Raw genomic sequence first — 17,418 nt, 5'->3', positions numbered from 1 at the left:
GCAATGCACAAAGAATATGTTTTATGTGATGCCAGTTAAAATAGCACTAGCCAGCCTCATAGTGAATCATTTGACCTCCTTGGACATCCATTTCATTATCCATGAAATGTGGAAACAGGTCGAGAACAGAGTTTCTCAGATCAGTATACAGTACTGAGATTTGGGTTAGTTTATTCTTTCTTGTGGGGCCAGGGCTGTTCTGGGTATTGTTGGGTTCTTTATATATATCTATATATTTAGATTGAGGGCAGGAGGAGAAGGGGACGACAGAGGATGAGATGGTTGGATGACATCACTGATTCAATTGACATGGGTTGGGTGGACTCCGGGAGTTGGTGATGGACAGGGAGGCCTGGTGTGCTGTGGTTCATGGGGTCGCAAAGAGTCGGACACAACTAAGTGACTGAACTGAACTGAACTGATATACATATTTAAGATTTCTTTGATGTGGGCCACTTTTAAAGTCTTTGTTGAATTTGTTATAATATTGCTTCTTTTTTATGCTTTAGGGTTTTCTTTGACCCCAAGGTGTGTGGGATCTTAGTTCTCCAACCAGGGATCGAATCTGCCACCCCTACACTGGAAGGTGAAGTCTTAACCACTGGACCACCAGGGAAGGCCCCTATTGGATGTTTAAAAGCAATCCTGGCCCCTACCCACTAGATGTCAGTAGCACCCCTCTAGTCGTGATGAACAAAAATGTCTCTCGACACTGCCCAAATTGCCCCTGTGGAGAACTACTGGTTTAGAATTACCTTTTAAAGGTATATTCAAACTGTCAAATGGTATGATTCAAAATATCAAGCATTGTGGTGTTATGAACATAATAATCACGAGTGCTAAGTCACTTTAGTTGTGTCCAACTCTTTGCAACCGTATGGCCTATAGCCCACTAGGCTCCTCTGTCCATGGGACTCTCCAGTTAGGAATACTGGCATGGGTTGCCATTTCCTCCTCCAGAGCATCGTCTTGACTTAGGGATCAAGCCTGTGTCTCCTATGTCTCCTGCACTGGAAGACGGGTTCTTTACCACTAGCGCCACCTGGGAAGCCCTACTTCATTGGAGGGATGGGAATGACCAGAGTTTATTTTACTTTTCCCTCTTTGGAAGGCTTTCTTGGTAAAGTTTAAATATTGCTATGAGTTTGTTCCTTTTGTTCAAGTTTGATGACTCAGTTATCGAGGTGCGAGGGAGGCTACAGGAGAAAAGCCTTTGAACAAATAACAGGAGGCTTCTGGGTGAATGAACATAGTCATTAAAGGTAAATCCTAGCACATGACTAACACTCTTAAATATCTGTTGAATGAATGGATGATGAGTAGCTGGACAGGTGAATGAAATCTGCCATTTCCAGCCCATGTGGCTTTAGGAACAGTATTTCATGAGTGACACCTAAAAACGGTGGCTTTGAAAGTGAAAGAAGGAGGTCATTGGATGTGAGAACTCAGAGCCCCTTCATCCTTCTGTGGGTTCCCTCTGGGTACCTGGCTGCCTCTGCCTTTCCTTAGCCATCTCCTTATGCTTCTCCCTCTGGCCCTATATATCCTTACTGGACTTTTTTGCCCTGAACTGATTTTATTCGCGTTTTCCACATTGCATCATTTCTTTGAATCAGAAATCATGATCTCATGAGAAAATAGAACCTATCGTGTTTGCCGGTGAGTCCGCATCTGCTCATTCTTTTCTTAACGCTTTTGGCAGGGCTGGGTCTTCGTTGCTGGGTGTGGGCCCTAGTTTTGGGGGCAGGCAGGTACTCTCTAGTGGCAGTGTACGGGCTTCTCGTTGTGGTGGCTTCTCGTTGAGGAGCACGGGCTCTAAGACTCAGTAGTTGTGGCGCACGGCTTTGTTGCCCCTCTGCTTGTGGAATCGTCACAGACCAGGGATCAAACCCATGTCCCATGCACTGGCAGGCGGATTCTTAACCAGTGGGCCACTAGCGAAGTCCCACATCTGGGCATTCTTGAGGGAAGGAGAGTTTAATTGTTCTTCTCTGGTTGTCTGAATCAAACCAGTGCTCTGATTCCTGATGGTCTTCAAAAATATTCTAGAGTCCCTTGTCTTTCTTTGATAATTTATTCCAGAGCAAAGGCTTTTGGTCAAAGGAACTTGTGTTGACAGCTCTGATTGATGGATTCCATATTAATGTCCTCATCACAATATTATTAATTTGGCACAAAAATATTTCTTCCATTTTACAGTTAAAGAAATTGAGGCCTCAATTTGTTACGATATAGAGCCAAGTGTCTGCAGTGAGTGAGTAGTTTAGTTCTATGAAGGTTAGAACTTCTGAGCTCAGATTACCAAGATGGAGGGTGGAATTGAGGCATGATAAATAATATGATACAAATGTACTAAGTCTGTAGTATGGGAAAATCGAAAAATGTTTTCTTTCTGTTCTGTTTTAAAGTCACAAAAATAATTGTCTAGGGTGCTACTTTCTGGTACCATGGCTTTGATTTCATGGGGACATATTCTCTAAAACGGACACCTTACTTAACATCAGGAACTGTCCTGTGAATTTTATTTTGGCAAACGTTAACGGCTCATGATCTGCTTCTCTCTCTTAGGCCCTCTCTGACCATGCCGCATAGGAATCTGACAGGAAGCTGCAATGTTAATTGTGGCTGTAAAACACATGAATATGAGCCAGTCTGTGGATCGGATGGAATTACATACTTTAACCCTTGTCTGGCTGGCTGTGTTAATAGTGGGAATGTGAGCACCGGGGTGAGTATATTTCACAAGCTTCTGTAGTGTTAGATTTTGTATGCAAACAGAAGGCTTCAGTCTCCCTTTTCCAAAAACTTTGAACAAGATACAGGCTATTTTCTGTCAAGAGCTTTCCAGGAGGCTCAGTGGGTAAAGACTCCTCCTGCCACGCAGGAGGCACAGGAGGTGCAGGCTTGGTTCTTGAGTCGGGAGGACCCCCTGGAGGAGGGCGTGGCAACCCACTCAGCATTCTTGCCTGGAGAATCCCATGGACAGAGGAGCCTGGCAGGCCACAGTCCATGGGGTCACAACGAGTTGGACACGACTACAGCAACTGAGCATGAATGCACATGTGCTTCTGTCAAAAACCCAGAGGAAAGGAAATTATGCAATAAATACTATTATTTTATTTCCCAGGGATAATTGGGGTTTGTTAATATCGTGCTCTGATTCCACATCATTCCCCTCTAGTGACTTCCTGTGCCAACCCAGTGAAACTTGATAAGGTTGAGTGCTGGATGTCTCCTTTTGCTGCCCCAACAGGGCCCTTGTGATGATGGATGTGAAGGTCGAGATGACCATGCTCTGTGCTGCCAGAAGAGAATAGGAGAGCACCTCCCCTGCTCAGAGCCTGTGAACATGGGCAGTGGCCATTTTTCATAGACTATCAATTCAGATTTTTTTTTTAACGTTCAGCGTAAAGTTATTTCTGTCAGTTCAAGAATAAGGTATTTTGAGAATTCACTTTCCCGTGAATTATAAATAGGCAGTAATACTGTGGGAGAAGGTTTTCATATTCTACTCGTTCTTTATTGAGCCTGGTTCGATTCTTTGCATAATAACAGACTGTAGGCGGCTGCTTTCATTGAAAGGTTAAGGTGCCTTTGTTTGTTCTGTGCAGGTGATATGGGATGATACCGTTGACTGCGTGTCTTGGGGATGTCATATTTGATCTCTGAGTTTTAAACTATGGTGATGAATTGAGATTCCTCTTGCTGGCTCCTCATTATATAACTGGTGAGCTGCAGGGTGTGACTGAATTGAAAGGGACAATGAGACCTGCTCTTCAAATGAGGGCCACAGACCAGAGGACTCACTCCCCCCAGGGAAGGACTTAGCCAGTGAGTCCTCTGGTCTGTGGCCCTCATTCATACAAAGAGGCCCCCAGTCCTTGGAGCACAGGCAGCCACGCAGCTCCCCATCTTCATATTTGTGCCTCTTGCTTCTCTGGGTGGCTGAGAGGTCACAATGACAGTGAGCTCAGCTGATGTCCATTCAGTAAAAGCAGCATAATAGGCAGAAAGGTCCATTGGCTGCTTCGTTTGAGACATCCTTTGAGTCCCTTTTTAAGCCGGTTTCAAATGAAATAACCAGTGGTACATTTACTAGTGTTGGTACTGAAGTCGTTATGGTTGCATTGTGAATTCTCTGCATTTATGTAACAGATATTTACATTTGATCCTACACTGTTTCAGGGTTTTGCTAAGCACTCTGGTGAGCACAAATAAAAATAAGGTTTAGTTCCTGTTTTCCAGGGGCTTCTCTGTTTGGAGAGCCCAAGAATGAACATCCACTGAAACAGCATCTGATTATGACCCCAAATGAGGATATGGAACTTGGCTGTACTTGTGCACAGTTGCATCAGACTCTTTGCAACCCCATGGACTGTAGCCTGCCAGACTCCTCTGTCCCTGGGATTTTCCAGGCAAGAATACCAGAGTGGGTTGCCATTTCCCACTCCAGGGGGTCTTCCCAACCCAGGGGTTGAACCTCGGTCTCCTGCACTGGCAGATGGGTTCTTTTCCACCTTGCCACCTGGGAAGCCCTTATGGAACATGACTAGTATAGAATTGAGTATTGGAGGCTTCTGATCAAAGTTTAAACAACAACCCTCAGCAGCAGATTTTGATGTTGTTAGATGCACTTTTTGAATCCTTACTGTTAAAATGAGGAAGATATTTTCTTCTCTTTTTTCTTTTTTGAGCTGTGCTGCACAACTTGTGGGACCTCAGTTCCCTGATCAGGGATTGAACCCAGGCTGTGACAGTGAAAGCCTGGAATCTTAACCACTAGGCCACCAGGGAACTCCCAGCAGATACTTTCAATGAACTATTCTGCATATTTTTAAACGCTAGAATGATTTTAGAGCCTTTTAACTCTGACTGTTCGTATGCTGAATTTTGCTTTTGATCGGCATCCAACTGATCTTTATTACCACTTAGATGCGGAACTACACAGAATGCACCTGTGTCCAGAGCCGCCAGGTGATCATGCCACCCACAGTGGGACAGCGCAGCCAGCTCCGCGTGGTTATTGTCAAGACGTACCTCAATGAGAACGGCTACGCTGTGTCCGGGAAGTGTAAACGGTCCTGTAACACCCTCATCCCATTCTTAGTTTTTCTGTTCATAGTGACCTTCATCACAGCATGCGCCCAACCGTCAGCCATCATAGTAACACTCAGGTGAGGATGGTGTTCAACGTGTAGGTTGGGTTATACACTCAGAATTGCCAGAATTTTTATCCTAGACTGGGGACTGATGTGGTAAAGTGGTGATGGAAGCAAAATGAGATTGTGCAGGAAAGTGCTGAGACATTTACCTGGTGAACTTAAGAGAAGGGAGTTTTCCCATGTCAGGAAGGGAAAGGAAGATGGTAACATTTCATTGAGCATCCCAGATGGCTCAGTGGTGAAGAATCTGCCTGCCAGTGCAGGAGACATGGGTTCGATCCCTGGGTCAGGCAGATCCCCTGGAGAAGGAAATGGCAACCCACTCTGGTATTCTTGCCTGAGAAATCCCATGGACGGAGGAGCCTGGTGGGTTGTAGTCCATGGGTAACAAGAGTCAGTCATGATTTAGCAACTAAACAACGGCAACATTTCATACTCCAGAACTTTTTTTATTTAGATGAATTATATCCCCATAGTTCAGTGAAACTTTTTCTGGATGCCTTTGGTTCCTGAAGTCTCTACTGAAAGGTTCAAGTTCAGGAGCTGAAAGCTATGACTGTATTAGCTACAAGAAGCCTGGCCTGAGAGGAGGTGACAAGTCATTTGGTGAAGTCACTAAATCGTACATACGCCTAAGAATATTATCTCTGACCTTGTAGGTAGTTAATACCTCCAGGATCAGTGACCGTTGTTGCTGGGCTTGCAATTCCAAATGCTTATTTCATTAATTTCACTATCATATAACATTTTGGCATTGAATCAAGGAAAGGGCAGACTAGAAAATGTAATTTTAAGTTGTTCATGCTGTGCTTTCTTTGCAGTATTATGTATCCCGTTTTGTGTGTGTGTGTGTTTACTTCTGAGAGAGAACGTGGAGGTTTCCTTAATGGAGGCTCTATTTAAAATGTTGACACCAACACATTCAAATCAGAGTGTTGGTATTTGAGGTAAAGATGGCCATAGGCGAAGGAAGGGAGTGGACAGTGTGGTGAAGAGATGAAAGCATGGCCACAGCAGCTTTAGGGGGACTGGGATGCAGGGGGATGAAGGAAGGAGGGGTGCCAGTCTCCAGTCTCCCTTTTGTGCCCTTCCTGGGCTCCTTGGTAACCCAGGATGCTGGCGTCTGGTGGGATGCATCTGCTGAGATGTCTTTCTTAGCAGGGAGGTTGGGCTGCTTGCCTGCCAGTTCTGCATAGTCTGGCTTCCCTTCTATGGGATGCTGAGTTAGGTGTTGCCCAGCTTAAGAGTTCCTTGACGGCAAGATAACAAATGGTACCCAGGAGTCCCACTGGTCCCATTGGTTTGGGACCAATCCTCAGATCCTCAGTTAGCAGATACTTATAGAGTAACAACAGTGTGTACCACACTGGGGAAATTGCTTTGAAAAAATAAAGAAATTAGGGGAAAAGATGACAAGCACACTGGTCCTCGAGAATTTCACATTGCATACTGAGAACCCTATGTGTATGGGCTAGAAAGGATAAAGTACTTCATCGTGAAAAAAATGGGAATCATTGCTAATCTAATACTTTGAACTTTAATTCTACAAGAGATGTTAAATAACCAGAAAAGAGGTGCCTGTTTAACAATGTTTAAACATGGCAGATCATCAGTTGTCTTCTAACCCAAAACTTCAGAAAAGGAGCCATTTAATCTTTGCTAATTACAAAATCAATAGACTCCAATCATCCTGCCATGTGGGATTTACTTGAAACTTAAGTTTTAGGAAAAGAAGAAAAAATGAGGTGACGGGGAAGGATTCATTTTGTTTCTAACTTTAGACTTATTTCCAATACATTTTGGGCCTGTTAGAAAAAAAACTTTCTTCTCTATATTTTTGCTTGAGAAATTGTAGAAGTAAATTTCAGTGTGCCATTCTGGAAAGTGCAGGCAAACAGAAAAAGAATACAATAGTTAGGATTATCAATTTTTTTAAAAAAGTTGATTTTGCAAGCTCAGAGCTGCTTCTGTACTTTCAGCCTGAACCTTTGTCCTTCCACCTGTTATTTACACAAAAAGTGGAGTTAATCAGAGTTCTTTGGAGTCTTCACTGGGTAGACTTTTATTCAGTGATTTAGCGATAAGCAGTCTTGTTCAACTATTGTTAGTAACTTCTAGTGAAATCAATATTTTGGCCCATTATCTATGTGGTCCCTGGCCCTGCAGCTAAGCAGTCCTAATGTCATAGGACTTGACATTCATTTTCTTGAGGCCCTTGTTCTAAAATATTTCTTTCCCTTTTTGTAGGTCTGTAAAAGATGAAGAGAGGCCTTTTGCCCTGGGAATGCAGTTTGTTTTATTGAGAACACTTGGTATGTTCCTAAATTTCCCACAGTGCCTTTTAGTTCCTCTTTGCAGATGCCAAATTTTCACTGTCCTTTAAAAATGTCAAGTCAGATCATTTGTTACTAGCTAGGAGTTTACACGTTAGTGGGCAGGCACAACTTCCTCATTTTCTGATTTGAACCAAAAGCTGACCGACTCTGTCACTGATGAAACAAAACAAAACTGACTTTTGATTGGTTTCTCTTTCACTCTGAGTATGCACTTGGACTAAGTTCCCCAGAGTTTTGTACAGTAAGAAATCTTGAACCAAGAAACTGTTGTGGGCTTACAGTCCTGGTGTTTCTGTCCTTTTTGTGACTTTGTAACTTGAAAATGATGGGAATTAGTGCTTACTTTGTGTGCATGTGTGTCTGAAAATTTCAGTTCCTTATTTTTTTCTAGTAATTGTACTGGACTGGGTAAAGAGTATGCCGATCAGATTTTCTGAGGAAAAGAAATGAAAAATTCTAAATGGAAAAAAAGATGTCCAAATTGATACACAGGGACTAAGCTTTACTTAGTGGGTCAGTGGTAAAGAATCCACCTGCCAATGCAGGAAACACGAGTTTGATCCCTGGGTCGGGAGGATCCCCTGGAGGAGGAAATGGCAACCCACTCCAGTATTCTTGCCTGGAAAATTCCATGGACAGAGGAGCCTGGTGGGCTGCCGTCCATGGGGTTGCAAAGAGTCAAACGTGACAGCAACTAAACAGCAGCAAGATTTCGTATTAATAGAGAAGCTTGTTAGCCCTGTGTCAATGTGGTAAGTCACAGAGTTTATTTGGACTCGAAGAACATCCTTCTGACTTCTACAAACATTGCGTCACCTGTGATGTCTTGGGACAGTGACTGGGGAGCAGTGTGTGAAGTGCTCTATTACCTTGACTGACTTCAGTATATTTTTATATGACTTCCTCATTGTCACGCATATTGTTTTCTTTCTTGATGGGCAGTCTGTCACTTCCTTCAGCTGTTATTTTCCTCAGTAATCAGTATCATCATCCACAGGACAAAAAACATTTTTTTTAAATTCAAACTGCTTATTTCAATTTTGAAGGGTGAAACATTTTAAACATTTAAAAATCATCTGACCCTTGGCAACAGGAATCCTCTCTGGTATTCCTGTTTTGTCTTCTGTGGTGGTTGACGGCCCAGACCAAGAGTGAGGACTTGTCAGTGGGCATCATAGGCTTCCAGTGCCATGAATTGAATGGCTTATTTTTTTTTTTTTTTCAGATTTTAATCTGACTTTTTTGAGGGGAAGGTGCCATGCCATGTGGCTTTCAAGACCTTAGTTCCTGGGCCAGGAACTGAACCCAGGGCCATGACAGTGAAAACACAGAGTCCTAACCACTGGACAGGCAGGGAACTCCCCTCCCTAATTACACTTTTATCAGTGTAAATTTTTATGTCTAAAAATGTATTATTGCTTTTGTTTTAACTTAATAAAATTTTTTGCAAAATTCTTTTTTTTTTAGCTTTTTATTTTATATTGGAGTATAGTTGATTAACAATGTTGTGTTAGTTTCAGGTGTATAGCAAAGTAATTCAGTTACGAATATACATGCATCTGTTCTTTTTAGAGAAGGCAATGGCACCCCACTCCAGTACTCTTGCCTAGAAAATCCCATGGATGGAGGAGCCTGGTAGGCTGCAGTCCATGGGCTCGCTGATGGTCGGACAAAACTGAGCGACTTCACTTTCAAGCATTGGAGAAGGAAATGGCAACCCACTCCAGTGTTCTTGCCTGGAGAATCCCAGGGACGGGGGAGCCTGGTGGGTTGCCGTCTATGGGGTCGCAGAGAGTCATACATGACTGAAGTGACTTGGCAGCATTCTTTTAAAAATTTTTTTTCCAAGTTAGGTTGTTATCTAATATTAAGCAGACATAAAAATGTGTTCTTGCTTTTTAGACATGATGTATCATAATATATCTAATAAGTAATACTTATAAAATGAACATCATAAAATGTCTAAAAACCAAAGCACATTCTGACTGAGCTGTGACATGAAAGATTTAAAGTAGTAGAGAACATGTCTATAATAAGAATATTATAACAAGATGTGATGTATATTTACAAAAAAACAAGTAACACAGAAAAACCACTCCTCTCAACTGATTTTAGAGTAAACAGGCATCCTGTTAATTGACAAATCTGTTTCCTCTTATAAGATGTGCTAACATTTTTTCTTTTTCTTTTCCCCTACCACTCTAGCATACATTCCGACTCCAATTTACTTTGGAGCAGTTATTGACACCACCTGCATGCTCTGGCAACAGGAGTGTGGAGTGCAAGGCTCTTGCTGGGAGTACAATGTCACGTCATTTCGTTTCGTCTATTTTGGTTTAGCAGCCGGCCTCAAATTTGTCGGCTTTATATTTATTTTTCTGGCCTGGTACTCCATTAAATACAAGGAGGAGGAACTGCAGAGGCAGAGGTGGAGAGAGTTCCCTCTGAGCACTGTGAGCGAGACCGTGGGCTGCCCCGACAGTGCCAATAAGGCTGCCCGGACTAGATCTTGTCCCGCTTTCAGCACCCAGGGAGAATTCCACGAAGAGACTGCTCTGCAAAAAGGGATCCAGTACACAGCACAGACCTATCCGGGGCCATTCCCAGAAGCAATAAGTTCCTCCCCAGACCTGGGGCTGGAAGAAAGCCCTGCGGCCATGTAGCCTCCCTCCTAAAGCTTGAAAATGGAAGACTTTGGTTTTGTTGGTTGAGTTGAATATGGCGACTTGAGAAACACCCGTGCCTTCTTTTCTTTCTTTTTTTAACCTCTAAAGACACAATCCTCAAACCAACAAAACTCACTATACACAGCCACTGTTGATTGAGGGCTGGATACCTCAACAAGAATGAGCCTTTCCTCCTTCTCTCCAAGGAGGAGTTTAGATAGATTTGTTACCGTTTCTGAGATGTTAATTTGACGCTCATGCTCTGATATGGTAGAAGGCTGGGTGCGTGGTTAACAAAATCTTGGGAAGTGTAATGGCAGTGCATATCATTAGCATACTCTCCAAACAAGGGTGAGCTTGACCGTGACTTTGCATTTACAAATCAAGGTTTTTAGATATGAACAACTACTGTGAGTTCTGCTACAAAGCACAAATGAATTTGCCTCAACTATGCAATTTGATTGGAAAATATAAGTGCAGCATGTTACTTTTGCTTTCAGAGACTAAAGCAGATAGTTTTTTTGAAAAGAAGAAGCTAAACTTTCCCTAAAGTACTGTTCATAGCTTTTTAAGCCATAGCAGAATTAAAAATCAGGTAGAACTTCTTAAATGCTTCTCCAGAACCATAAGCATGGCATGAGAAAGGGAACAGCTACTTTGTTTCATAAGACACATTCTCTTTTAGTCTGTCTGTCCCACTATAAAGGAAGCTGCTGAGTCTTGAACCTGAGAGCTTGGATATAAACTACAGGAGTCTTTCATAAGGGACTTTAACACTTGTGTGCTAAACAATATGGCTAGAAACTGTCATTTGAGATGCATAATAAGAAAAGAAACTGATGGCTTTCTCATCCAAAGAAAATTGCTGCACAAATTCTTTAGCTTTTAAGGGCCCATGTAAGGGTTGTTGAGAATTGTAACCTTGACACTCAAAAAGAGTTGGGAAAAAGAAATCCCACAGGAGTAAGACTGAGTCTCACCTGATCATTTTAGTTATATACCTGGAAGCACTAGCAGGTCTGTAGTTTTCTTTTTTATGTGCAGAAAATTGCTGTGGTGGTTGTGAAAATGGAGTCATTTAATCAGGAAAGCTGTACCTGTGGCATGAAATTCATGTTGAACAAAGGAGGGAGATCTGTGAGCCAGATCTTGGTGATGATCCTAAGTAAGGTTGAAAATTATTTAAAGTAAACTAGCCTGTCATACTGAATCCTACCTTATCAGAGTTAGAACCATTTTATACCTCCCTTTAGTTTCTTTCTATTGTAACTTTCCTGAATGGATTTTGTGAGAGGATTTTTCTGTTCCTAAATCCACTTGGGGTTCAACAGCCACCATCCTTTTCAGTACCTCTCAGCATATCACTTTGATTTATATCCACATAGAATGTTTTCTATGTGGTTCTGAAGGTAGGTGCCTCCTGATAGCACTATAAATTGATGCAAGTTAACCTGTGGAATTTGGCTGCTCAGAAAAAGAATTATGACAACTCAGACTTAGGAGGGACTGTAATGTACAAATATCAGTATGATGGAGAACTGTTTCTGCCAATGAGCCTAGGCTTATGTGAGGCTGATTTGGGAAATGATTTTCTTGTCTTATTGACACTCTTCAGTGGAAGGAATGTGATTGACCCATGATTCCTGGCTTTTTGCCCTCTATCCATGGGTGCATGGGTGGAGTTGTGTGAATATTCCTGGTTCAAGATTGTTTTCTTCTGTAACTTAGGAATGGTGTTGGTCAAATGGTTCTCTTGGTTGCAGGCAGTTTATGGAAAAGTTTTCTATAGGGTGGAGTTGGCAGTTAGACTAAATAATGTATACAGGGTGGAGCTGGCAGTCCTGGGTGACAAGGACTTACTTAGGGCAGACTTGTTTGGCTAAGTCATAAGAAGCACCATTGCCTGTAATTATACTGTGTCTGTCAAACTTTGGTCAACTTGGTGTATTTTGAAGATCTTCAGAGAATATTGCTTTATGTCTTTGAGTCTACTCTGGGGCCTTTGTGATTCCCTTCACCCTTTGTGGGAGATCTTTGATCCTTTAGAAGAGAAAGTTTCTTATTGGGTTGGAGCAAAACATAGGTAGATTGGGAAGAGATGTGGTTATCTTCTAAATTTTCCTCTGATTGTTAAAAAACTGCATTGAGAGAATTTGGTAAGGTTGGCACTTCTTCTTTTTCTTTTGTAGCTAAGATTGTGTGTTTCAACACTCTTAGAATTTCTCTCTTCCTGTTATCACATTTTGAAAAAGGAGCACTGCCCTGAGAAATCTATGATCAGAAATGATGGTATCAGAAATCAGGTATAAATAGAGATCCCTCCCTGTCTTTACCTTGAAGATTCATTCAGTTCAGCCATCACTGAGTGTCATTTCCTTATCAGAAGCTATTTTACCCAGTTACCATCTGCCAATCTATGAAATCCTTTGGGTTGATTAGGTCAACCCAAATTCAAAGAAATTGGCCGGAACTGTACACCACAATGTTGATGTTGTACTTCCTCAAATATCTGGTTCTTATAAGTAGCAGGTATATCATTACCGTGTTGCTGGTAAAAGTAAAATGAGCAGTAAAAATATGGGGGACTGATGTTTTGGAATATGCACCAATTAAGGGTTGTCCCCAAAGCACTTTGGGTTCAGGTGGCATCATTTGGAATATTAAGTAGTTAACTAAAGTGACTATTTGCTAAATGACACTATTTGATTGTATATACAAGGTCCTCTTACGCTTGATAATAAATTGGTCATGTTACTTTACAGTCACCACTCCTAATATAAGTTTAATTGACACTCTCCGTGAGCTTAGGCTTCTAATTACTTGGGGTTTTTTTTTTTGGAAAGGTCACCTGGTTCTTTTAAAAATTCTGTAGTTTAAAGTATTATTTGGCCTTAATATGCAAATATAATATCCTTGAGTCTAGCCGATTAATTTGGAAACCCCAGGCGGTAGAGTGGGCAGTTGGCACACATCATTTTGGTTGTCTTCTTTAGCTTGACATCTTTATCTTTTGTAGGTGGATTTAATTCTTGAAAACAGTCAAGAACTAGGGTGGGGAAAAGAAAGGAGCAGCAGAGAGGAAGCGAATGAGCAGTCGTTGAGTGTTGGCTATTGGCAGAGCGTTTTTATCAAGCACATAATATGTAGCATGCATTTTAATCCTCTTAATAACTTTGCAAGATAGCTATTTTTTATTGTTCTTCTAAAACACAGGTCATGAACACTGAGGCTCATAGAGGTCAAGTGATTTGTTTAGGATTATACATAGTGGCCAAGTCAGGGTTTGGATGCTCATTTCTTGTTGCGCACTTCTTATACTACGTAATACTTACAGTAATTTTGGTTAACATAGGTAAGATGTGACTATAAGATAGTGAGGTGAAGCATTTCATATTTTGATGTGTTACTATTTCTGAAGAGTAGAGAAGTTATAATTTCCTTGTGTAAAATAGACAAAAATCTGTAGGAAACATCAAAATGGAATGTTTTGATTTTCAAGGTAAATTTACATTTGTTTAGCTAAGTCTTATATTCACAATTGTTTGCCCTAACTTACCTCAAGTATTTATTTCTAGTTCCTATTTATTGTAGAACAAAACCAATTTTAGTGTTAACATTGCATCTCAGTAGTGTCTGAAATGAACCATTATGAGGAAAGGTGGTTCAGAGTTTTGAATCTGAGTTTTGGGGATTTCAAGTGTATGTTCTTTTTTGTCCCCTCCTCTTTCAGAATGTTAACATTTCTATTAGTTTTTTAAAATGATTAGCTTTTAAGTTTCTTAATGCAAGTTTAACATGAACATACACAAAGTGTTACTTGTTAAGTGAACAGATACAAAACATATATGTTATGAACCAAACCACAACCCAGTTGTTACTGATTGTTACCCTTAGTAGCTACAGGAACAAATGGGCGCATGCGCCTAGAAATGTCAGCCATCGAAGCAGGGGCTTATCTGGAGGAGGTAATGGTAGTCCTGCCTTTTCACCAACCACCAAGACAATTCTCCCTGAGCCTGCATTTCTGTCTGGCATTCTTTGGTGGACTTGGAGCCAAAAAGTTTCTTCTTGGAGCCTGTTTTGTATCAAATACAGGTGCACGGAAGAGAAGCTTCATAGTTTGCTTGGACCTGAAGCATTTGGAGATTCTCTAGTTGTGCTTGAGCAGGAACCTAGGGTGGTAGCCAAATATAGTATGCTTTCGTGTTCACTTAAAGCATCCTAAATGACACAGAAATGTGATCAGAGCTACTGATAAATAGGTGCGTCTGTGTGTGCTAAGTCACTTCAGTTGTGTCCGACTCTTTGTGACCCCCTGGACTGCAGCCCGCCAGGCTCCTCTGTCCATGGGATTTTCCAGGCAAGAATACTGGAGTGGGTTGCCATGCCCTCCTCCAGGGGCTCTTCCTGACCCAGGGATCGAGCTTGCATCTCTTAGGTCTCCTGCACTGGTGGTTTTCTTTTTTTTTTTTTTTTACCACTAGCGCCACCTGGGAAGCCCCAGAATACTGAGTATTCTAAGTAGCAGGTAGATATCAAAATACTGCATAATCCAGGATTGTTTAGGATGCAGGCTCGCTATTCCTTTTATACAGATGGGTGGAGATCCTTTGCACACACATAACTGCATTTCCTCTTTCATAGTTTGGAAGGGAGTGCCATGGCTGGCAAGGCAACATTTCTGGCCTCGTGCACTTTATCTTTTCTATCTTCTCTGCTTTCCTTACCTTCTAGTATGCTGCTGGCTGTGTCTGTCCCAGACTTCTTGCCACATTGGAATCAGATCTGCGTATGTTTGAAGAGGTTATTTTAAGCACTCCATTTTTACTCAGCCCTAGGAAGGGTCATCGTGCTAAGTCGCTTCAGTCGTGACTGACTCTGTGCAACCTTATGGACTGTAGCCTGCCAGGCTCCTCCGTTCATGGGATTTTCCAGGCAAGAATACTGGGGTTGCCATGCCCTCCTCCAGGGGTTGTTCCCAGCCCAGGGATCGAACCCATGTCTCTTATGTCTCATGCGTTGGCAGGCGAGTTCTTTACCACTCGCACCAGCTGGGAAGCCAGCTATGATGTAAACCCTCTCTGGGTATTTGCTTTTGAAACATTAAAAAATAAATGCCTCGGTGCTAGAAGTATTTGATGATGCATGCTCACCACAAAAATGCACCACTGACTTGACAGTATTTCACTGATAAGGGGCTGCATGTGCTTTGCTTTTAGAAATCTGGAGAGCTTCTCAGAAAATAAGCATTCATTACTCTCATTACCACAGTTAATTCATGAACTTAACGCTGCAAAAAAGAAGAGTGTAAGGAGGATTACTTTTTTTATGGAAAACTCAGTGCTTTTGATATTTATTTTAGCAAGGATAATCAGATGCTAAAAATAATTTCAGAGAGAGGGGAAAAATATTTCAGATAATCTTTTCTTATTTCTTCTCCCCAAAAACCTTACACACATGTAAGGTGTTTTTATAATATTGAGATTTTAAAGGTGTTGTCTTTATCTGGTATTCTACTATTACATACTGAAATTGAAGGAGAAAGTATTATTGAAAACTGAAGTAATTGCAGGGACGTATTAAACCAAAGGGGTGAACAAAACAAGTTTAAAGTTTGTATGTTGAAATGAAAGATAAGGATAATGGTAAGACTTTATAGTGGGCATTTTTCTTAAAATACATACCTCTACCCTAAATATTAATTTGGAAGGATGAGATAGGCAGGTCAGCCACCGATCTTTAGTAAAAGGAAAAGTGATACTGCGTCCAATAAACTGGTGTTAGGGCCCTAGTGGTGTATGTGTTCAGTGTGTGTGTTTTTGTGTATAGGGGTGTGCTTGTGATGAAAGGCTGTTTTGAGTTGTTGCATAAACCAATTTGATTTTGTGATTTTTTAAAATGAATATTTATTTGGAGACCTCTTAAGGTAATGTAAAAGATGTATAATTTCCTGTGTTTAATGAAATCTATTGTCAGTGTACTAAGAAACATTGGTTTACAACATCTTGAATACTTGATCATTGCAAATTCAGAAAAAAAAGTTTAAAAAAAAAGAATAAAATGTGTGTTGGATTGAAATTTGTTTGTCTCTTAAGATTTTTGGGGTTTGAAGAGATGATGTAATGATGTCAATGTTTTCTCCCACTGGAAAGACACAGGGGCCTTCCCTGGTGGTCTAGTGGCTGGGACTCCATGCTCCCAATGCAGGGCCCTAGTTCGACCCCTGGTTGGGGAAGTAGATCCTGTGTGCCACAACCAAGACGTGGTTCAGCCAAAAAAAAAAAAAAAAAAGGCATATGGATTAGAGGAGATTAAATGGGCTTCCACTTTTTCTGGAAAATGGCACAAATGAACTCCTTACTTAACTGGTAACTTTTCCTTAAAGCCAAATGTCCAATGTGTGAACTATTAAGACTATAGTTTTTAGGAACCTGTGGTAGGATATTTTCTACTGAGTCACTAAAGAGAACCATTTTAAGCATTTCATCTTTTATCTATTTAAATTCAAACAAAATTTGGCATTACAGAACTGTGTGCCTTGAATATGGTTGGTGTTAGTCAGGATAGGCTATGTTATGCTTAAATAACATGCCAATCCCCAAATCTCAGTGGTTTCATAGCACAAAATTCATTTCTCATTAATAAGACACATCTGTGTGGGTCTGTTCTAGAGTCCTTCAGGGACCCAGCCTGACAGAGGCTCTTTCATCTTGAAGTTGCACAATTTGGAACTTTCAGAGATGGTTTTGGTTGTAGAGGCAAGGAAGAAGCATAGAGAAAGGCAAAGGGGCTTTTCTCTGTCTCAGACTGGAAGTGGCACATTGTATTAGTCTGAACTATTGCTGTGTCCCTGCCTAACTGCTGGATCCTGAAAGTGGTGGAGAGCAGATAGCAGGCATTTGATGGATGTTATTCTTTGCCAGGAAGTTGACCATGATAGATTTAAGGGTATTTGCAAAGGAGTGCAACTCATGAGTCTGTCATTATTTAGTTGCTAAGTTGTGTCCGACTGTTTTGTGACCCCAAGGACTGTAGCCCACCAGGCTCCTCTGTCCATGGTGTTTGCTAGGCAAGAATACTGGAGTGGGTGGCCATTTACTTCTCCAGGGAATTTTTGAACCCAATGGTCAAACCTAACATCTCCTGCATTGCAGGTGAACTCTTTATCGCTGAGCCACCTGGGAAGCATCTCATGAGTCTAAGAATTGATAAACCAAAGGAAAGTCTCAAGCATAAAAAAGAATGATTTCCAAA

General features: G+C 41.4%; 1 protein-coding gene across 3 annotated transcripts in view; it reads left to right on the top strand.

Annotated features, from left to right (window-relative positions):
- The window catches only part of SLCO5A1 (solute carrier organic anion transporter family member 5A1), a 144,529-nt gene extending 134,368 nt beyond the window's left edge, over positions 1-10,161 (top strand). For 2 of the 3 annotated variants that reach the window (XM_068983974.1, XM_068983973.1), the window contains 4 exons: positions 2,569-2,728; positions 4,933-5,174; positions 7,410-7,474; positions 9,704-10,161. In XM_068983974.1, the coding sequence (XP_068840075.1) occupies positions 2,569-2,728; positions 4,933-5,174; positions 7,410-7,474; positions 9,704-10,161 (925 nt within the window). The remainder of the gene's footprint in view (positions 1-2,568; positions 2,729-4,932; positions 5,175-7,409; positions 7,475-9,703) is intronic. The other variant, XM_068983975.1, reaches the window with a different exon arrangement.
- Positions 10,162-17,418: the final 7,257 nt, after the last annotated feature.

The sequence above is a fragment of the Capricornis sumatraensis genome, chromosome 11 (genome assembly GCF_032405125.1).
Source record: "Capricornis sumatraensis isolate serow.1 chromosome 11, serow.2, whole genome shotgun sequence".
Lineage (NCBI taxonomy): Eukaryota > Metazoa > Chordata > Mammalia > Artiodactyla > Bovidae > Capricornis > Capricornis sumatraensis.
This window is presented reverse-complemented; position numbering and strand designations above follow the sequence as displayed.